Source organism: Natator depressus, chromosome 8, assembly GCF_965152275.1.
Source record: "Natator depressus isolate rNatDep1 chromosome 8, rNatDep2.hap1, whole genome shotgun sequence".
Classification (NCBI taxonomy): Eukaryota; Metazoa; Chordata; order Testudines; family Cheloniidae; genus Natator; species Natator depressus.
The window spans coordinates 30,680,427-30,704,327 of record NC_134241.1 but is presented as its reverse complement, the minus strand read 5'-3'; the positions used below and the strand labels follow the sequence as shown (position 1 = coordinate 30,704,327).

At 39.6% G+C, this 23,901-nt stretch overlaps 2 protein-coding genes across 2 annotated transcripts in view; one reads left to right on the top strand and one right to left on the bottom strand.

Moving 5' to 3' along the window:
- Nucleotides 1-23,901, bottom strand: part of DOCK2 (dedicator of cytokinesis 2) — a 449,812-nt gene that overhangs the window by 137,240 nt on the left and 288,671 nt on the right. Inside the window, exons 18-19 of the mRNA XM_074960680.1 lie at nucleotides 7,746-7,844; nucleotides 5,589-5,683 (exon numbers count right to left, since the gene is read on the bottom strand). Of these exons, the coding sequence (XP_074816781.1) occupies nucleotides 5,589-5,683; nucleotides 7,746-7,844 (194 nt within the window). The remainder of the gene's footprint in view (nucleotides 1-5,588; nucleotides 5,684-7,745; nucleotides 7,845-23,901) is intronic.
- The window catches only part of INSYN2B (inhibitory synaptic factor family member 2B), a 125,266-nt gene continuing 110,446 nt past the window's right edge, over nucleotides 9,082-23,901 (top strand). The window contains exon 1 of the mRNA XM_074960687.1: nucleotides 9,082-9,218. The gene's annotated coding sequence lies outside the window, so the exon portion shown is untranslated. The remainder of the gene's footprint in view (nucleotides 9,219-23,901) is intronic.

Below are 23,901 nucleotides of genomic sequence, written 5' to 3'. Positions count from 1 at the left end.
TAATTGCTGTCAGCATAAACCAAGAGACATCTGAGTCACAAAACACAAAAACAGCAGATCTCTTCTGGAAAGACGATTCCATTGAAATTCTAGGTAAAAGCCCAATCAACATAATCAAAATTGAATTTGGTAGCTTAATCGTTCAATACAGCTTAACCAAGTCTTTTCCTAAACACTCACTTCTTCCAGGAGGCCGACAAATACCAACTATATCAGTTACCCTCTCCTCTCTCCATTTCACAGTAATTACTCCTGGGGGGGGATTCTGCACCAAAAAAATAAAAATTGTGCATACAATATTTTAAAATTCTGCAAATTTTATTTGTCAAAATAAACTATATAATCATGCCAGTTTCAATTATTTTGGTAATTTATTTCAAAATACCTGTCAGCAAGTATGCCTCTAACACCCCCCCCACACACACACATACACATACACACCAATTCCCCCAGGAATAGAGAGTTAAAGAAACGCCTGTGGCAACCCAGTTCCTGTTTCTCTGCCCCTGAGGACAGCTGGGGGATGGGCGGGGGACACACTCACACCCTCCTCCCCCAGAGCTCACAACGGTAAATAGGTTGAGAACCACTGGGTTAAACAAAGGCAATGTAATCCCCTCCTGGCTCTGGAAACATGCTCTGATTATCCTTACCCTAGTCAAACAAATTACTGCTAAATAATGGCTGAAGGACATCTTATTATCCCATACCAGATGGAAGAGCTAACCAACCTCCTATCAATGGAAGGTATGAAACTAGGGTTTCCAGTTTTGGTTGGATGGATTCCTGGAGATTTCATCACATGACATAATCTTTAATTAAAGATTAATCTTTAATTCCTGGAGACCCCAGGGCAATCCTGGAGGGTTGGCAACCCTAAATGAAACTCTCCCAATCGGACAAGAGGAGTTTCAAACCTGAGAAAAACAAGATATTAGGCAAACCACACACTACAACACAAATGCCATCTGTTTCTCATACATTCTCCCCCTTCTTTCCTTTTTTGCTTTATTGTAAACACATTTTCTAACATTGTATCTTTCAAATGATGTTTTGAATGTTGTGTGTGTGTGTGTGTGTGTGTGTGTGTGTGTGTGGTCAGTAGAGTAGACAGACCTGGAAGTACTAATGTGTCTGATATCTAGAACTAAGAAAAAAATTAGCATGCCTTCTAGTCATGTTTTCTACCTAGCAAGGCTTTCCTAAGGTGCCCATTGTCATCTTGTACATTGTCAATTATTTTTTCTTGCCTTAAGATATACTTTTGAAATATCAGATACATTGTTTATACAAGCCTCTCCTCTCAAACACATTACAGTAAGTGATTTCCATTTTCGTTTCCTGGATCTGTGCAGTTCTGAGAAGTCTACATATAGCAGGAGTGCAGTAGTGTCATGACTGGGGTGTGGGTGGTCAGGCCTAATGGCTGGAGCAAGAATCAGGCTTAGTGGTTAGAGCAGGAGTTGGGAGTCAGGAACCAGAGCGATGGGTTGGAACCAGAGTCAGAAGCAAGCAGGAAAGCAAGACTGGAGCAGACTGGAGTCGGACAGGAACAAGGCAGTGTCATGGCTGGGAATAAGGTGACCAGATGTCCCCATTTTATAGGGACAGTCCTGATATTCAGGACTTTGTCTTATATAGGTGCCTATTACCCCCCACCCCTTGTCCTGATTTTTCATACTTGCTGTCTGGTCACCCTAGCTGGGAACCAGGAAAGCACAAGAGTGATTGCTGCTGCAGGCACACACACTGAACAGCCAATGACCTGCTGCTGCTCAATGACCTTAAAAGCAGGCCTAGGAGCTTCCTTCAACCAGTCAGGCAGTCTGGTCAACCAGGTGGTCATACCCTAACCCAGCTGAGCTCTTTAATCTGGCTGGAGGCTGAGCTAGCTGGTCCTCAGGCTCAGTTGAAGGAGCTCATGCCTGACAAGGAGGAGTACTCAAGTGATTAGCTAGGTTAACAGAGTGGGCTTGGGAAAGGCCAAGACTGCCAATTTGTGACAAAAAACTGAGGCAGGTAAAAATAAATAATAAATCATTTGTATTGCCTGGTTCATTCTAGACTTTCTCAAAACACTTTTTGGGTGCATCGTCACTGCAGAGGTAATGCCAGACTCTTACCCAAGTTTTAGCCCAACCCCCTCTCCTGCCCCATCTACATACAAACATTTTCCCGGTTTTGGAGGTGCTTTAAGCCTGGGCTACCTTATTCAGTTGTTGGGGGAAGGAGAAGGGGAAGATATATACAGCCCAGTCTCTGCTTTAACTTGGACTGTAATCCACGTGTTGCAGTGAGTGATTCAGACTAAATCATTGGAGTACTGATAGTTATCCAGTGCCTTTTCATATTGCCCCCTGAAAGGCAGGCAAATTGTCCCAAAATTGACTGGGAAAGAATCAGTATGTCCCAGCACAAATAACCATGGGCTTTGCCCTCAGACAAACACAGGTGAGTGCAGAAACAGTGAGGACACAGTGACACAGGTAGAGGTTTGCTGGGGGGATGCTTATACCTGGACTAGGCGTCCTTGGGAGCTGATCACCCTGGCTAATTCTGCAGTGCTGACTCACCCACACTTTACAGCAATTTGCATTAAAAAATGGTCACTATTGGTCATGGTCGAGCATGAATGGCAATTGTGCACACAAATTGTAATACAACAATTGTGAAGATATGAGTATACAATGTGTGTATCTTTGGATGTATGATACACAAACATACTATTTCCATTCCAACAATATGAAATATTTCAGATAACTACAATAAGTTTTAAAAGTAGCTTATTAAACTCTGATTTGTTCATGAAAATGACTCCACAAGTAAAATATTTCTATACTGGACATAAGTCTGAAAGAAATTAACAATGTGATTAATTTGACATTTAAGAGTGTATTGTTCTAACACAACTGGCGTAGTCATTTACAGAAATTTCAATCACTGTGAATGTTCACTCCTGTTTCCATTGATTTGAATGGCAAATGGAATCAGGATCACCACATTACATGTCTAAAGAATGGAGATATTGTATTTTCCTGCCTTCTTTTTTTAAACTACACTAAAAGCACCTGGAGACGTTCTAAGAATGATGACAGACATCAGGTAAAATCCCGAGTACTCATCTCAAGAAAATGTGTCAATCCCCTTAAATAACATGAAGCACAAATGAGCAGGATTACAGCTGTGCCAAATGCCAATATGTTGATATTACACTTAAGGAACAGATGTCCTGATGTTCTTGAATGAGGAAGTTTGAAAGGAACCTGTCTATAACCAGTGAGATCTTTAAAATTCAGGTTTCCAGCCATCTCCCTAGTGACTACTGATCTTTGATGAGGGAATTATTCAACAATGGGTACCTTCCTGCAACTGAATTCAGTAAAGAAGGTTTTAGAAGTTAAAATAGGAATTAGGTTTGTCATGTTTTGGAGCACCACTGCTTTGGAGTATGAATTCTGTAAATATTCTACTAAGCACATCAACACTCAAGGATCTGCCCCAAACACTTTGTCGGAGGCAAATCTATTCAGATGATGTAAGGATTTGGCAGTTAGTGGGTGCCCAGCTGGCTAAGTTTAGAGACACTTATAAACAAGACATATGGTTCTGACAACATACAGCTACTTAAAACCCACATTGTAAAGTTTACATCTTACATTATTAATGATATAGTCCCATAAGGGGGTGACCTCAATGTGATGATGCCAAAAATTAATGATAATGTCTGCCACATAAGACAAAGAAGAATCTTCCAATTCCTATATGGATCAAACAGCTGGACAAGTGAAAGGGATTAATTAACAGATGCTCAGAGCAGTGCTGTATTTCCCTTTACCTCATCCCTTCCCCTATTCTCTCAGTCATGGACTACAAATACTAACCCCCCTCTCCCTCCCTCCACACATCAGTCTGAATATCCCAAAGTGTCTAGAAACAATGATACACCTACCTTGAGTCTTCCCATATTGCCCTCCCAATGTAATTCAATCCTGGAGCACCGTGATTTAGTATAACTGTGAGGAGGCACTTCAGTTTACTCACCTATTCATTACCATTGCTGTTTGTCCTACAGTAGTTCCTGGAGACCCCAAATTAGATCCTATCATGTTAAGTGCTGTATATACATGTAGTATGAAAAAGTGCCTGCCCTGCAGAGCTTACAATCTAAATAGACAAGACAGAGAAAGGCTGAGAGGGAAAAAGAGGCACAGAAGGGTTAAGTGACTTACCCAAGGTCACAAAGTCAGTCAGTGACAGAGCTGGGAATAGACCCCCCCCAAGTCTCCTGAGCCTCAGTCCTTTCCTGCCTGATAAAAAGTGTCACGGTACCCACTTATAACCAAAATAGCTAATGCCTCATTCACAGAAGGAATCTTCCCTTTTGTCAAAATTCAGGGCAACTGCACCTGCATTGCCCCTCTGTGGTTCACCAAGGGCACCCACTTTTAGGCCTCTGCTCCCAGCTGTCCCCTCACCTAGAGAGAGAACTACATTTCCCTCCCTCCTGACTGGGATTTTTCCAGGCTGCACAGTTCTCTGCCTATACTGTGATACTGCAAGCAAGCCAGAATGTCTCAACAGGCCAATGTCTGCTCTTTGCTCTCTCTTCAAAGGATATGAACAACTATAATTACCAGTAGAGTTACCACACAGCTCTCTCTAAGCAAGCACATTTACTCTTAAGGTGCAAGCATTGCAGAGAAAATATAAAAAACAGAAGGTTACCAGCGGTCAGCCAGCAGTCTTATGGATCCACAGTAGGCCTTAGTTATATGAGCCTTTATTACCTCCCACCTGGATTATACCTGTAATATATATGGGCATGAAGCCATCAACCGTTAGGAATCACCAACTCATACAGGAAGCTGCAGCACATCTCTTCAGTGACATGGGCTACAGCGAGCACATCAGATCTGTCCTCTTCTCTCTACACTGGCTTCTCATAGAATATGAAGTCAAGTTCAAAGTCTGAGTCCTTATCTTCAGGGCCCACAATGGCCTGGTCCAACATGTCTAAAATATTGCCTAAAGGTCTAGGATGGAGGCCATGGCTGACAATTCTGCTCCTCTAGAACAAAGGAACTTTCCACCATGAGGGTAAAGCTCAATTATATAGGAGACAGAGCTTTCTTGGGGGGCAAGTACACACTATTCTCCCTCTGGAGAGATAACGAGAGAGAGAACAAACCACACACAACAGACACAGTTTTGGAAGGCGCTCTGATAGACGGGGCCTAGACAGTCTCTATTCACTCCTTGGCCTCTTTACTGAGTTTGTCGACATGGAGACCAACTCTGACTCTTCTTTGTGATGTTGACACCTATCTATTAGAAACCCATTTCCTCTTGCTTGTCAGTCTTTTAAAAGTGGACCAAAGGCATAGGCAGTTTTTTCCATGCATTATGTAAGTCGATTATCTCAGATAGTGTAAACATTTTTGATACGAAGTAAAACTGAAAAGGCATCTGGAACAGGGAACCCTGCCTATTTTTTGTGTTAAAACATGGAATAAGACGTTCACTTCACTAGCACCAGGCTCCCTTTCAGACTGCTGAAACCTTGAAATTGTTCGGAGGGCTCTATTTACCTGTTCTGCACCATGCTCATTGCCATCCAGTCCGAAGGGTAAACATTCTTTCCTATGAGATCTTTAAACATGATGAATGTTTCCATCAAAAAGTCCTAGAACAACAAAACACAATACATCTATGATTTTATATCCTGCAGACTTCATATTCCAAAGCCGACTCTCTGCTCTGTGGAAAACATCAAAGGAGAGGGCTCCATCCTGTTCCCACTGAAGTCAATCGCAAAGCTACCAATGACATCAATGGCAGTGGAATTGGGACCAAAATTCAAAAATAGCAGTTGTGGGCTAGAAATAAAAGTTAAAGGCATGTTACACTGAGCTCTTGAGCAAAGATAAGCCATAGATGAATGGACAGAAAAACATTTCACAGTAAACGGCATTCAATTTAGGCACTTGGGAGTAGAATTGTTGAAGAGTTGTTTACCATTTAGAAGAGTCATCGCTTAGAAAACTTGAATTTTTTTTAATTTAGCAATTTTTCAAAATACACATTTCTAAAGATAGAGTGCAAGTTATATTCAGAAATTATTCATATAAACTTATAAATACACACAACCATTCATACAAAAAACAACAAAACCAAACCACTTCTCTTTTCTAAAGAACACTTACCAAAGAGACAGAGATTATTGCAATATAATCATTAACACAATTATTCTATCATTAAGTGTTTACATATATGGAGGTTTACCCCCAAGGTTTCTGTAATGAGCTTTAAGAGGCAGCTACTGAATTGGCCAATCACTCAAAGTGCCATCAACTCCCACTGGTACCACATAAGTGGCACTCAGCAGAAGATTTGGCTCTTTCTTAACAGTCAAATTGGTTAAGGGTAACCAAATGAACAATGTCTCTGAACAGCATAATGCAGAAACAATTTTTTATCACCACGATTGTCAGGACATTACTTTTATGCTATTGAGGAAAAATGAAGTGTTAACAAATCAATATATTTAAAAAGCAGAAAAAATAAGCATAATGACATAATTTTTTACAATTCTTTCCTGTTGACTTGCTCAAGTAGATTAGGGATTACTGCACTACATAGACTTTGGTAAAATTGCTAAATGTTTCTGAGCACCCGAAGTGCCTGGAAGATGACAATACACCAAAATATCCCCATGTTACTAGGCAGCCTGACTCATTTGGAACATTGCAAAAAGTAAGACTAGCTGGGCTTGGATCTACCATGGTCTGCACCATTTGAACTCTCTGACAGTACACGGGTCTGAAAAGCAGCTGGATCTGGCAATCTGAGAATTTTCCAAGAGGAGTTTTCAGCTGGCAAAAAACTGGTCTTATCCAGCACCTGCATCACTGCCTACATCTGACCATGGGTGCAAGGAGTGTTTCAACAGCAGGGAGGAAAAGGAAAGGGGTGTGGTCACAGAACTGCTGTAATCATTTAGTGAATGGTATCAGCTGGTGCATGTTAGAGCAGCTCCTAGGCACTTCTAACCTAAACTGGAGCAAACCCAGCTGCACCATGAGAATCAGACAATTGTAGCTACTCAGCACAAAAACACAATCTGGGTCAACAATGGAGTTTTTAATGGAGATAAAGAGGAGAGAGAATTGGGACCAAAGTCCTGTAAAATAACAGTTGTAGGCTGGAAATAAAAGTTAAAGGCCCACTACACTGAGCTGTTGAGCAAAAAATAAGTCATAGATGAACGGATAGAAAAAAGTCGCAGTCGAAAGCATATTAATTTAGACACTTTGGAGAAAAATTGTAGAAGAGCTGTTTACCATTTAGCAGAGTCATCTCTTAGCAAACTATCTAACAAACCTCCCCAACACATAGGGAAGACACAAAAGGCAAGACAATGATCTACCTACACCAGCAACACCTATATCTTTCCAAGCTTCTGACTGAGGTAGCATCCAACTCCTGGTATCGTTCAAGCACTCTTCAGGGCAAAAGTAAACTTGCAGGGACTATGGGGCAAGAGATATATACAACAAATGCGTATCAGCCTTTTGATGATACTCCATATTTAGAAATAATGTCTAGTATTTGGTAAAACCATCTGTTCTTCTTAAACAATTATGGCTACTAGAATCAAGTGTACTGAGTAGTCCAGTGCAGAATATGAAGTATTTGAGAGCCATTTGTCTATTTGCCAGCTTTAAATGTGGATACTTTGTACTTACCACTAGCTCTGAACTTGTCTGAAAAGTTTCAATGTAAAAGGAGTAATGTTGGTTGTCCATTTGGTTTAAGATTGCTGTCATGCATGCCACAAAATGACTCTAAAATAAAAAAAGAAAAAAAATTGTAAGGAACTGAACATCTAAACTGTAGATTTAGAAGGAAATTAAAATAATGGATTATATTCTGCAATGCCAAATCACTAGATCACTAAAAACAAACAAAACCTGTGCCAGCCCAGAATGTGAATTTTCAAAAGGTAAGAAGTGCTTCTCACTGTGTATACATTGTGAAATATGCTTAACAATAACTTACAACTGGCAATACTGAGGATACTACTCTAAGCAACTTTCTTTGTTGAAAAAGTGGTATCACTCTTAAGAGAACTCCTACAGGACATGACTTCGTATGTAGTTTAAAATTCCTAAAAATAATGTTATATTCCATAGGACTTGTGCATAACAGATTAATAGAAAATGAAAACTTTGTATAAGATCCTTTTGAATATTCATAAAAAATAATTATATCCCTGCTACAGAATTCTTCAGGAAGGATATGAAAATCTAAAAAAAAAGAGAGGATATTTGCTTAAATTTTTTAGACTTTTCAAGTAGCTTCTGTTGAACCCTGTAAAATGTATATAGGATCCAACTGTTTTCATCCCTATTAAATTCTGTAAAACTATATTCTTCTGAATTTTAAAACAGAATTGAAATAAAATGGAAAGTGACTTATAATCTTAGGTTTCCATTTCCTTTTACAGAAGTGCTTCTTATTTGCCAAACCTTCAGGATACAGGGGTAAGGCTAAATGACTAAAGTTTCCCTTTGAGGAACACAGTATCTCTTCCTATTGATACTTTTTATCTTGAAAAAATTACAACAATTATTTTGATAATGAGCCAACTCAAAATAATCTCTGGATTTCTCTAAAAGAAAAACAATATGAAGCAGAGGCAAGTCTAGAAAATAACTGTTTTCTGACAGATTTACTCAAAACTTTGTATTTGATAAGTTTACAAGTGAGTCCCTGATGTTTCCAACCAGAAGTTCATTTCTAATTTGTACTGATTTTGGGAAATCAGATTCCTCTCTTAATTCTGATTGACTTTATATTTTGTTACCATCATAAATTCAACAAGATCACACATTACTGTAAAGTATCAGCTGCAGTTTATCCCACCCAACCATTTTGGCTACTACTTACTGCAAAAAAAGGAAGCCTTTCTTAACTTCAGGTTATGGCCACTAGAGGTCTTTTACTTTCATATGATAGCTGCTGTTCAGTTTGTACTGCTTTTTTATTTATTCCTACGTGAGCAGATCCAGTACAGTTCTTGCATATAAACAGTGAAAATTTCAATATAAAGGACTTATTATACCTTATTTTGGAGTAACATTAGTGCTAGCCAGAACCTTGCCTACTATGTAAGACTAAGAAGATACATTTTCTGCGGGTAATCCCAAAGCTTTCAGGTAAGGATTTGTATGGTTTTGGTTACTGATGCTCTTCAAAAAGAAAATGCTGATTTTATGTCCTACAGTAGTTTACTTTTACAGGTATTGCTCAAATTAGACTCTTTTGTGAACTACAATCCACAACTGCCAGGAATAGCAAGCTGCAGTGGGTGCAGTGGTGAGACTGTTAATTTTTTCCACTGTCTTGATTTTAATTTTGAAAGAAATAACTGCCAACACAAATTACAGAATATTACACACAAAAGTATGTGTTGTATTCTTCTCTTTAAGAAGCTTCAAGAGATGCTACAGGATGTGTTTTCTCCCACGAATTTGAAGTAACCATTTGCTGAGATAAGCACTCTCTGTACTAGACTCTAGTCGATGTACTGTCTTGCTGTTCAGCCAAAATGACTTTAAGAATGTTAATTTATTTGTGGCAACTTTTAAAATCTGTCTAGCAGTATCTAGTATTACAGTCTAGCATGAGTGCATGAGCTTAGTAACTTGTAAATGGGAATTGTGGAAATTAACAGAGGACATATGTTGGTTAATGAAAGCAGTTCTGCTACCAATAAATATCACAGTTTTGTTAGACAGTTTCTGGCAGCAAACCTGTCAACTTTCACAGCAGTGTGACTGATTGATATACAAAATGGAAGGTGCCAGCACAGCAGGTTTGCTGTCAAAAATCCAACCCCCCCCCTCCACTTCCCAATATCATGTTAAGACTGAACGGTATATTAAATGTATATTGGTACTGTATATTAACTTTGTGTATGACCTTTAATCATTTACATGTAGCAACCTTGAGTATTATAATTAACCACTTGATTTCTTATGTTGAAAACTTGCTCTCACCCCTCTTCAAAAGCCAGCAGGAAACAGGTATAGCCTCTCATTTCACAAGTGCTCAGGCATTCTCAACATCACCATTCTCACACTGTTAGAACTTAAGTATACTTCACAATTCTGTCAACAACTCTATGTGTATTCATCTAAATTATCCTACATTGTCTAAGAATCTTATAATATTTAAGAGCCATTAACTGCTTCATAATAAAGTAAATTCCACAAGTTAACCAATCAGTTTTTAAATTCACTTAGTATGTTTATAACTTGGGCATAAGACATTTGGAATCAGGAACCTCCTGCAAACATGCTAGTTGACTGTGATGATGTTAAGTTTCTTTTTTAAAGCAGCACTGTATGTAGGGAACTGAATATTTAAATACAAATAAAAAAGTTTCAGAGAAGATGAAGTTATTCAAATAAAGTTGACAAGCCATTTCAGCTGTGCTTAGCCTTGTTAAGATGTATCTAATGAATCCCAGCAGAGATGTATGATTGAAACTAGGTCAAACATGTGTAAAAATAAGTGTAATCACAGTGAACACTTGACTGATGAAGAAATACTTAAAATGATGTTAACAGGAAGATTTTTTGCTTAGAATACATTATTATGAAGAGATGCAATAAATCACATATATTAATTTACCACCTTCATGCACAGAAACATCTTCACACCAGACTGACAATATAACTTCTTAACAAAGCAGTGTCCGTTAACCAAATAATTAACAACATTATATCATTAGCAGGAACAAAAAGCATCACTAGGTTGTCAAAGGGCAATGAGATACAGATGAGGAAACCCACTTTTCCAGTAAACACTCAAAACTCCTGAACAGTAAAGAAAACACCAATGATCCATCAAATTTTAAAGAACTGTAGAGTGTGTCTTGCAGCCTTAGTACAAATACTGCAAAGTGTAAGCTAAAAAGAAACTACCCTATCTACAGATTTAGTATAAACAAACCACATCGTCAATGATAAGATATTCAATCAAGAAATCCAGTGTGGCTTTGTAAGCCTTGGAGAGGGGAGGTGTCTATTTGCCTCATTTCCACTAAAGTCAATGCCCATGAGCTGCATGTGTAGCACTGATGGGAAAAGCAGCATTAAGTGTTAGGGTCATAGGAGAAAGATGACAAACTTCAGCCCTAGCAACCCTAATCCCAGCATACTTTATCATACCAAATGGTGACAGATTGCTGTAGTAACTTCAAATAATGTACAAGAACCCCCAGCAATAATAAAACAAAAACACTAGAGAAAAAATAGCAAATAGTGTAGAATGAAACTATCCTTCAATATTAATCTAGTGTAAGTTAAACATTTACTTAATTATTCTGTGGGTATTTTTTACATGCTGGGATGTGTGCACATGAAGTGAGGGTGGAAGGTTCATGTGGCCAAAATTAAACAGTTATCCTCATGTGTCACAATATATGTCCATAGTTTAAATGTGTGAAACCCACATACATGTCAACAAAAAGCAACCAAAATAAAATTTAAATACTAATGCTCTAACGCTTTTGAAAGGCAGTAGTTAAAGACATACCATGAGCAGAATATTTAAAGCTTTAAACTATTACTTTTATCTAAAAAGAGTACAAACAGTTAACAGTAAGTCAACAGGTCTACCTGATGTCTCGAAAGGCATAACTGGAATAATATTTGTTTATGCGTTTATAATATATATAAATAATATATAAACAATTTACTTCTCAGTAGTGGGTGATGTGCTCACACTACATATTGAGTCTGAGGTAATTTTCACAGTGCAAATCAGACATACATTAACTCAGCTGAAATCAATGGAGTGGAGTGCAAAACTGGTTGAAGTATGACCCATAGTTTATGAAGTCTGGAAAGTGCTTTGGGAACTTTCTGGGTAACAGGTATTATACAAATATAAGTCAGATCATTAATATACATAAGAGCATTTTTTGTAATCTGAATATGGCTCACAATGTTAAAAATCACCACCATATTAGCAATTCCTGTTTTGTAAAAATGTAATACAGAAAGACCTTCTGGACACTCATGAAACGAGTGAATACTCTCACCTGCGTAGGGTCATGAGCATATGCACAACATGACAATTACTGTAAGTAAAAGCTAAGGAATGCACTGTGATGCCCTTTAAAGTGACAGTAGTTCAAAGCTTTTTTGCACACATAGTAATGCTTACAGTGCTTCAGAAAAAAAATGTACCCTCAGAACTCTAGTGCACGTCTATATTGATACAGATGGTAACACAACACTTTATCATATTATGAAAAACCTTGAACAGCAGCATTTTGTGCTCAAAAAGGTATAAACTGAATTTCAAGTGGTGAATCAGATATTCCTTATGAAGTAGTTTTGTGTCTTCTCAAAGGAATATAATTCACCTCCAAGCCACGTGCCCAGGTATAAAGGCCTAGACCAAAAATATAAAAATTGTAATAGGCTGTTATGTAACAGCCTATTGTGCTGATCAAATGTGTACCCAGTGTCTGAAATTTGGAAACTGATCCACCCCACATACATTTCTCACAGCTTGTCACTGAATATTTGGGGGTGAGGGGGTAGTTATTTTTTGTTTACAATAAAGTAGATCCAGCCTCTGCTGTACTAAGTTTGAGGTTCTATTTTTACATTTATGTTTGATGTCTTATAGTTCATTGGACCTGTCTTCTTGTATTTTATAGATGACTAAACCAAAGCCTTGGTACTCTATTTGCACATCTTACTGACAGCTTTTCGTTTCTGATTAAAAACATCCCAGTCTGCTGTATTCTTGTTTCACTGTTTACATTCCATAGTAGCTAAAATTTAGTACAGCCTAGAGTTTAGTTGAACATAAGAGGACAATTACCTAAATACTGGATTAATTAATGGGAAAATGTGAGTAATTTTACAACAGAAATTATATGGGAATAAAAGCAGCCTCTCAGATTTAAAAGTCTATTAAAGGTTATACAATTAAGGCTCTCTCAAAATTGTTCCTTTAAGGCTAATGCAGATATAATGATAGCATAGTATTTCTCCAAAATACAGAAGTATTATGCAGTGCTACAAGTCTTGGTCTTACAATTATCTGTGGGGGGTCTAAACTAACATTTCAAGCACCTCCCATCCCACAAAAGTGTCATTTTTTCTCTACAATCTAATTTTTTGTATGCATGTTCAGCACTAGAATCACCCTCCATTCTCCCTGCCCAGCATTTTCCAGGGTAAAATCTAACAAGGAGCATGACTGCATTGTAAATGATTTATCGCGTAAGTATATTTATTGGGCCAGATTTTGTCCTCATTTACACTAGTGCAAAACAGTGAAGAACCAGTGGATAGAATCTGTCCCATTACATTGTACAGAACATATTTACATAGTGACCTCCTTAGATGATACATCTGCATGCACATAAAGTATAGTATATATTCTTTATCTACTTTCCAATGGCAGAGCAATCATCTACAATGAACAGTCACTGCACCGGAAGATTCACTGCATGGTTTCCGCTTTATTCTGTCCAAAGCACAGCAGCTAAAATCACCTGTAACCTACTGCCTGGACCACATCTGCCTTGTACACAAAACCCTCCATTGGCTTCCTCTCATCTGCTATATCAAATTAAAGCTTTCCTCCTCACCTTCAAGTATCTGTGCAATTCTACTCTTGCTTACATAGCTGCTCTCATTTCTTACCACACCTCCCTAATCACTCTACTACAATCACCTTCTTCTCCCATACCTGCTTTCATGCCTTCTTCCAGGCTGCTTTAGATATCTGACATGAACTTCCTATCTAGTGCAACAAGCAACCATCCTTTCAAAATCTCCAAGTTTACCTGAGGAGGCAGGGAGCTTATTTCCATTAGCTTCATCTTTGGAGCTGTGATTCTTTGTACTCATTCCACCCTGGGCCAGGCCTGACCAGTTAAGGACCAGTGGGCTAGCAGGGACATGGCTAACTTAATAATAAACACATTATAAGTTCCTTACTCTTTTATCCAGAGCTGCCATTCTACTACACTCACCTCCAAATTAAAGATAACTAGCAGGTTAATATTCTGCGGAAACTATAAAAGCACAAAATACAACTATACAAAGAAACTATTTTAAATGCTCCTAATTCGAGTTTATTTTAGTGCAAATTAAGTCATTTTCCTGTAGTGAAGTACAGCCACTTTCTTGCAAAAAAAGGGGTTGGAAGCTGGTCTGGGAACTAGAAAGGGAGGGAAGTAGCACTGGGAGTGATCTGGAATGAAGGGTAATATACAACAGTAAAAAGAGCTGAAAGGAAACAGCACACTGAAAATTTGCTACAAAGAGAAACACCAGTAGAGAGAAGAGAAGTCTGCAGCAAAGCCAAGTGGAACCATCTATAGAGCAGCAATTTAGTTTTTGTTTTCCTTCTGAAATACACAGGAACAAAGATGTGATTACATAAACAAGCTTGAGGTGGCATCTTTTATCTTTGTGTAGTCCTCTACAGTAGCTTTCCAGATATTGCAAATGTCTTAAACAGCAGCTTCATTTATTTAAAACAAAACTAACTCCTGTATTCCAAGAAGTCAATCACCCTTTAATCAGTTTTATTCTCTTTCAGCTAAACTGACTGCACACAACAGCAGGAAAAATTAAATTAAAAACTGAAGTGCACACACACACAGATAGGCTTAATATAAATCTACCCCTGAATTCTCAAAGCAGTACATAGGGCTTTATCAAAATATCTCCCAATACACTCAGTGGAAATTGAACAACTCTGAAAATTTTCCCCCTATCTTTAATTTTTTTGCAAAGAAAATGTGAATCAATATACATTATATTTCTGAAAATTCTGGAATCAATAGCACAAAACTTCAACCACATTTAGCAAAGTTTTTGAATTAGTTCTATGGTGACCTCAAAGAATTCCACCAAGACCTTCTCTACACTAAGAGCAATAGACAAAATTTTGCAGCAAAGGTTCAACTGCACTTATGATACCAAGGGCCCAGAATTTTTTTTTTTTTTACTGACCTGCCATGAAAACCTGCGTAACTCACTCAGCCTGTAGGTTTTCCTGACAAAATGCCTAAGCCTCATTTATGAGAGCACTAGCACAGCTGCATTGTTGCTGAAGAATGTGTACCAATTTTCCCAGTGCAGATGCATTGTAACAGTTCAGAACTGAACAGATGTTCAGACACTGATGTGCCACCCTGGGGTAGTGTGGGGCATTTATTTCACAGGGAAAAAACCTGACAATGCTTTACAATATTGATATTGAACTCCTTTGTAAAGTGCTTTGAGATCTACGGATAAGCACTATGGTAAGAACTTGCTATTATTTATTATTATTATTTACAAAGCCTTTTTCAGTTTGGGTCCTGTATTGGGATTTGGTTGCTTGGTTTAATTTGGGTTCTTTGTGACAGGTGTGTGTGTGTGTGTGGAGGTGGGGGGTTGTTTTCTAAGAGGAAGGGACACAAATCTATCCAATTAAGGCACAGACCATACAATATTTTTAAGGTACTATAAAGTTTTTCATTTTAGTTCATCTAAGTTCACTGAACTAACCTGAACAATAAGAAATTTAAAGTTATTCAGGAAAATGCTGAACCTGCAATGCACTTCATGAAAAATTCCCATTTCCTTTAATGTCTGGGATGATCTGATAAACCCAAACTGAGTATTGAATGTTCTCTATACTGAGTTCCTCTCTTCTCTTTCCATGTGACAAAGGAATGTAAAATTATTAGTGCAAGAGTCATTACATTCCCCTTCCATATTAGGAACTTTATCATGATGTGCTTTGGCCATTTGCTCTACCTCTGTACTAGCCTGAATTAGGGGAGCCTCCGTGACCTCTGCCACACACTAGCCTCCAATCCTATAGCACATTCCCTGTTCCAGTTGGACTAATTAGCAGTGTTAATTTCCTCCCAGAAAAAACGTAGCCTATCTAAACACAGTCATATACCCTGTCTTTACAAATGCTCTTTTTACAATGCTAACCAGTCCACTCAAAGCAGATGCTTTTGCGGTGTTGGAAATAATTCCTTCTGAGAGTGAGTGCCTGTTATGCCTTAGAACTTCCAATTCTGGAATTTATTAAGAAAAAAAAATGTCACAGGGGCCAAAAATCTACACACAATTCCCCCAAACACTAAATGGTGATTACACACCACTTCAAACAGGGTAACATACACCTCCCACAACTGTGACTGGTGTCCCTCAAATCTTCTTAGCACCCAAATGAAAGGTGAAGGATGCCCCAGAAACCTCACACTATGACATTTTATTTTTAGTTTCTAATAGGACGGGTAAAACCAGCCCTTCATCCTTCTTGAGGTCTTGGAGCTACATAAAACTGTGGGGTTGCTCAAGCCATCAGACTGTAGGAAACCCTGCCAGGAGGGGAAAGATCCATGCACAAGAGTAGAAAGCTGTCCTTCTTCTGTGGTGTTTCATAATGTCAGAATATGCAGGGTTGTTTGTTTTTGTCCTTCTCACTGGGCTAGGATTTTGCCTGACTAGACTGCCTTGCTGAGAAGCCAGTAGTTGTGACTCTCCACTACTGGTCACTATAATCTTCTCCTGGAACAGGCCAATAATGAATGAGCGAGGGCAGATACCTTTTGCATAATGTTTGCTGATGGAACTGAGGGAAACTGTACTCCCAGAAGAAAGAAAGAAACAAAGATGTCGCTCTCCGATTTTATAGACAGTATTGAGGAATGAGCTAGAGTGGCCAGAGATGGCATGGTAAAAAACTATAGTAAAAATGTTATTTCACTGGTATTTTGTGTAAGTATCTGCTAATACAGCTTTATAGGGTTCTTTTATTTATCTTTATTATACCAAGTAATACTGCATTGTATGTGAGCATATCAATATATTTCTATTTCACATCATTCAGCTGAGACATTAGTTTATGATTAAGACAGTAAATATAGAGGATAAAGGATATATATAGGATATTTTTTGTAGAGGATAAAACCACTAATTTCATTTATGCAGTAATGTGATTAGATTTTTAATTGCAGAAACTTTTAAAACTACATGATTCACTCTATTCTGCAAAACAATTATTAACTCACCTCGAAGGAAACATGAAATATTTATGTCAAGTAATTTTTATGTTATTTTATTTTAGTAACATATGCAATACAATCTGCTCTATAGAACTATGAAGACTAAGATGTACATTGGATAGATGCTGTTTCATCACATATTCTGAAAAATTAGCAACCTCTTATTACAAAATTATAACCAGCTTAACTTCAATGCATACAAATCACCATACTTTTATCATATGCTTTACAGGCACATTCTGAGTCTCTTTTGACTTAAACTAGTATAACCCCCATTGGACTAGTGTTCACGTTAAGATTTAACAGTGCCAGGGACTAAAAGTAACAATGGAATAATATTTAACCTTAATCTCTCAATGTCCCTTAAAAAGAATCATCCTTGCATTTGTCTCTAACCATGAAAGGTAATTTTCCTTATACATATCAGTAACAGCAAATATACAGGCTTGATTAAATTAAAATTGTGTTATTTTAATTAGTTGCTAAGCCAGTGCTGTCCTTCCTTTTCAGTGCTGACTGATGGGTTTTAAGACTGTAAGTCTTGCCTCTTGTCTTGTATATGTCACTGAGCAACAACTTACCTTTTTCTTAGGTCTATCACATTTATAACCTACAATGCCACCAGCTCTGCTTAGCTACTAATGTATTTTACAGATGATTCCCAGCTCTAATTTGATAGCCTCCAGAGAGAATAAAAGAAGTATCACTATCTTTTTGAGGCAGGGAAATTGATTTTAAGTAATGCAACTGCATTTGACTGCAGAAAATCAATATTTTATCCAAGAAAATTAACAGAAATAAATATTATTGTTTGAAATAAAGAACTAGATTCTATTTAACAATATGTATTAAACACAACGTTTGGCAGGACACACTTTGCTTTTATCCTTCTGAAAACTGTCTGGATTTTGCAAGAGCATTATGCAGGCGTTTCAATTAAAAGCAATTAGCTGGGATGCTTTACAGCACTACTCTGATGTAGCAGAATGCTCTTACCATATTAATGATCTTGTGGAAGGGCCAGAACTCAATTTTAATACCAAATAAAAGGTTTTTGACTTCATTTATGACGCTAAGCGGTAGGCACATGGTTCCAGCACATACTATGCACCAAGAATTGCCAAAGAACCCACTGGACTCCCACTCAAGATGCAAGTAACTTCCACTCAGGTCAATGGGAGTTACTCATATCCAGTGGGGTAAGAGGAGTAGAAGTTAAGGCTATGGGGCACTTGATAGATTAGGCCTTTAATATCCCATTGCACATATCAGTACAGATGTATAATGACGTTATTACCCTAGCACAACTATTTACTACAACAGCACAGCTTGTTACACCTAAACAAAAACTGAAACCAAATTAGCTCTAGTCATCTAATTAATCAGTGTCGTCTTCTGCTATTCAAACACATAAAAAACCCAACAAACAACCTCTGCCCCGCCCCAAACAAACAAGTAGGGAGGTTTGTACCAATATCATCCAGATATGCTGTGCGAACGACTGCATCTCCATATTAGATATTTCTGTACTCACTATGCCAAGAATTAGGACATTTTGTCTCAGACCGCAATTATATACTTTGTGAGCACCTAACTTAGGCACCGTGCTCCGGAATGACAGGCATGAGTTGGGGTTACATGTTGCAAGTAAGCTCAAACTCAAGTCATATGTGAGACTGATAGATTTTAAAGCCAGAGGGACCATTCGATCATCTAGCCTGACCTCCTGTTTTACACCAGCCATAGAACTCACCCAGTTACCCATTTATTAACCAGAATAATTGTGTTTTACCAAAGCATGTTTTATTTGAGTGCATTGGAAGAAATGGTATACATCATGTCTTTGTAGAGAGCATACAAGTTAAAATGAAAATTTGAGGATAAATGATGATACACTCAGCCACTGTAACATCAATTTCAGAGCATTATATCCTTAGTAACAGCGTGTTCATAGTTAAGATGCACAAGGAATGGGATGGAAAATAAAATGGAAAATACTATAATGGCATTATATAAATGAATGGCTCACCCTTATCTGGAATATTGCATACAGTATTGGTCACCCCATCTCAATAAAAAGACACTGGAGAAATGGAGTGTGTTCAGTGAATGAGGAGGAGAAGAGACAAGGGCATGGAAACATTCATATGAAGAGAGACTGAAAGATTTGTATTGTTTGTCTTATGAATAAGAGGGGATATGATAAAATTATACAAAATAATGAATGGTCTAGAGGTAGATTGTGAGCTCCTGTTCTCTCTGTTTCATAACAAGAGAACACGAGCACCTTCGATTAAATTGAAAAGTGGCAAATTCCAGACTGATAAAAGAGAATGTTTTTCTCCCACACAATGTGCAATTAGACTGTGGAGCTCACTGCCATAGATGTTGCTGGGACCAAGAATTTAGCAAGATTCAAATAGGAATTAGGCATTTATATGTTTAACAAGCATATCCAGAAGTGATGCATCTGAAGAAGTGGGTTTTTTACCCACGAAAGCTTATGCCCAAATAAATCTTAGTTTTTAAGGTTTACTGGACTCCTCGTTGTTTTTAAGCATGTCCAGAGTGATATTAACTAATGCATTTAAAAGGGTTTTGGAAGGGTTATAAAAGTCTTATGCTTCAAGTTTTAAACAAATCTCTGTTATGGATTTGGATGAAACATTAATGGAGAGCACATTATCGTATTTCAAAGTTTCTTACAACTCACTCTATAACATCTGGCACTGGCCACTGTCATAGTGGATGAGCTAGACCAGAGGTCTGATTCAGAACGGCAATTTTCATGTTCCTTTATTCTATTACTGAACAATAATTTTGGCAGGCAATCTCTCAAGGTACATCTGCCTGACAAAACTAAGTTTTCTGCCTGTATTTTTTTACATGTTTTAGAGCAAAATCTCCTTGACTAGAAGCAATGCAAAAATGTCAAACCACATGTACTTTATGACTTCTTTTGTTTATAATGGAAATAAAGTAAGGGCCCTGGCAAGGAGCCTTTTTTCAAGTGGATTTCTCTGCTGCTGCATCCCCTGCTATTTTAACTGTCACTCCCCAGGCAGTGTACGGCCCATCAGTTTTTCAATAGATAGTATTTGACGACAGACCCTGCTAGCCTGTCTGTCAAGAGAGATGTAATGAAAAAATATGGACAGTCCCTTGAAAACTAGGTGAGATTGTTCAAAGGAATGAGATTATTTGTTCCTAGTGTGAACAAGGCAGGGCAACAGCAGATCTCATTACCAGCAATTGGGAAATATCACAATGTACAGTCCCAGAAGGGTATCACAGACACACACAGTACATATGAAAAGACGCCTTTTCTGTGAAAGGGCATGCAGTAAGGGAAAGTTGTTACAACATGTTCGAATGCTTGACTCCAAGGAAAGCCCAACACATCATCTGCACATGGGACAGCGAAAATGTGAGTGAGCTGAGGACTGATTTACAGTGGCATATTAAGAAAACAGAGATTGCCCCAGCACTTTGTATCATCCACATGAATCTCCTAGGTATTTTCCCCTGACAGCACAGTCAGCTTGGTAGGGCAAGTTTACACCATGGGCCAAGACTCAGATAGACAACACACAGTGGAAAAAGCAACTTCCTGCCATTTTATTTTTCAAGTTTTGCTATTCTGTTTTATTCAGGTTCTTTTGTCTGTGCCATTTGATCGTCTAATTTCTGATGTCAGTAATTTACACTGAATGGAAGACCTACTCAAATGTGATGATCAGAGATAAATTTGACTCTGAAATGACTGATGCACAGTATCTTGTAATGGAGATGAGCTGACAAGTGAGAATATATGTTGAAAAAACAAACTGCAAAAAGATCTTTAAAAAGAGGGATAGAGATCACTGTGAGGAGTGCCTTGTTGATGTATGCACATGATTTGAAAAGTCTAGTCTTCCTGGAACTAGACCTTTGAATCCCAGTAAGGCTTTCCTCAGCTTTTCATCCTTTGTAAGGGTGGCCAATCTTGCCAATAGGTTTAATGGTAGCCAGATTTGGTTCTGAGTAGATAAACTGAGTCCTATATCATTTGGAATCTTTTGGATACAGCCCCAGAAGAACAAAGTACTGTCAACACTGTGTAGATATTAAGAATGTTATACTGCAGTACAAGTTTCCTATACCTTAACTCATAAGCTGGCTTTTTTTTTAGGCTTGTCTATACTGTGCCACAGTATGGACTACAAGGGTGTGATTTAGAGCGCACCAAAGTATGTGCTCTAACTGCTGGCTCAAACGAAAAGGTCCTAAAAGTTTGCATCAACGTAGTCCTGTTTGAAAGAGGACCATGTTAACATGAACTAGGTAGTCTGACATAGCCTATATTGACAACAGGAACAATAAAACAATAACACGCTTAATGTTATGATCTGTAATACTCTGCATATTTGGCCATAAGCACATTTAAAAGATATTTTTTCTTAAATTTCATAAATTATATGCATAGTTTATATAAAACCAAACAAAATGGGGAACAACTCCCCCAATCAATCATGACTGATACAATACAGTATGTCCTAAACCAGGGATCGGCAACCTTTGGCACATGGCCCCCCAGGGTAAGCCCCCTGGTGGGCCGGGCCGGTTTGTTTACCTGCCACATCCGCAGGTTCGGCCGATCGCGGCTACCACTGGCCACGGTTCGCCGCTCCAGGCCAATGAGGGCTGCAGGAAGCAGTGCGGGCTGAGGGATGTTCTGGCCACCGCTTCCCACAGTGCCCATTGGCCTGGAGCGGCAAACTGTGGCCAGTGGGAGCTGCGATAGGCTGAACCTGTGGACACGGCAGGTAAACAAACCAGCCTAGGCTGCCAGGGGGCTTACCCTGGTGGGCCCGCGGGCCAAATGTTGCTGATCCCTGTCCTAAACTTACCTTAAGAAGTTCTAGGGTAAGCTTGTCTTTCCCAATTTTGCTACAATTTACAGTGAAATGTTTTTTGCTTGTACCTTATTAGCAGAATATGTGAAAGGGTAATTGCCTGGTTAAGGATCTGAAGTTTTATGGAGTACCCTGACAAAAGTCTATAATTATGTATTTTATTTACATGGTCATTGTGTAGAGAGAAATTTCAGGCTTTCGCTTACCTAAGTTGTTACTGATCCAGTATGTCTGAATATAAGTTCTCCCTTAAGTTATCGTCAATGAACACATGAATAAAACATCAGCAAAATTTTGAGAAGAAAACCCCTTTGAGAAGTAACCAAAGCAACATGAAACTTCCTATTTCAGAGTGCAGAAGGGAGCAAGCTGTGGGAGATTAGTGAGGTCAGAGTAACACCCCAAAGCAGGAGGTTCTGAGAGGGTAAGCAAGAAGTAGGTTGCCAGGCATCTGGTTTTGGACCAGAATGCCTGGTCGAAAAGGGACCCTGGCAGCTACAGCTGGTACTGCCATCCGGGCCATTAAAAGTCAGGTCCGCGGTGCAGCAGGGGCTCAGGGCTAAGGCAGGCTCCCTGCCTGCCCCAGCTCCGCGTGGCTCCAGGAAGCAGCCGCCAGGTCCCTGCAGCCCCTAGATGCACGGGAGGCCAGGGAGGCTATGCATGCTGCCCCAACCCCGTGGGCCTGCTTCGCAGCTCCCATTGGCTGGGAACAGCGACCAATGGGAGCTGCGGGGCTGGCACCTGCAGGCGCAAGGGCAGTGCGCGGAGCCTCCCTGGCTGCTCATGCATCTAGGGGATGCAGGAACCTGGCGGTTGCTTGCTGTGAGTGGCAGAAAAAGCAGTCATGAACCCACACCCCAAGCCCCCTCTCACACCCCAACCCCCTGCCCCAGCCCAGAGTCCCCTCCTGCACCCAAACTCCCTCCCGGAGCCTGCACCCCACACTCTCCCAACACACTGCCCCAGCCCTGAGCCCCCTCCTGTACCCCAAACCCCATCCCAGGTCCCACCCCAGAGCCCACACCCCCAGCCAAAGCCCTCACCCCCAATCCCCTGCCCCAGCATGGTGCCCCTTCCTACACCCCAAACCCCTTAACCCCACCCCCACCCCAGACCCCACACTCCCCAGCCAGAGCCCACACCCTCTCTAGCACCCCAACCCCCTGCCCCAACCCGGAGCTCTCTCCTGCACCCTTAACCCCTCATTTCTGGCCCCACCCAGAGCCCACATCCCCAGCCCAGAGCCCATACCCTCCCCCTGCACCCCAACCCCTTTCCCCAGCCTGGAGCCCTCTCCCACACCCCAAACCCCTTATCCCTGGCCCCACCCCAGAACCTGCACCCCAACCCCCTGCCTGATGGGGCAGGACAGGGGTATTCAGTTTTGCGCAATTACAAAGTTGGCAACCCTAGCAAGGAGACAAGGAGCAGCTGTTCTCTATTCTGTGCTCCAGTCAAATCAGGGTGAGGGGAGATTCCCAAGCAAAAACCTGCCCCAGAGTTATTGTATGTTTAATCTTCAATAATCCCATGACTGTTTGCACCCTCCAAGCATCCGTGTGTGTGTTGGGGGGGGGGGCGGTGTCACTGGTAGGGTCATACAAAACAAGCATCCTGTGAAAGCTGTGCTCCCTCTCAGATATGGGGACAATTTAGAGAGCTGTGTAGAGCTCTGAAGTGGAAGATCTATTCCTATTGAAATCCACGGATTTAGTGTGTAGAAAAGACAAATTCTCTCACCCTCTGTAAAAGTAGTAAGAAAATGCGCAAATATGAACTCATGATCTCACAAAGCCCCCAGTAGGAAAACCACATAGGGTCACAATATTTGTCTTTTTTGGTGACGTGTAATAGGTATGAAAATTGCCTGCAGTGGGTTTGCTCATGCATGGA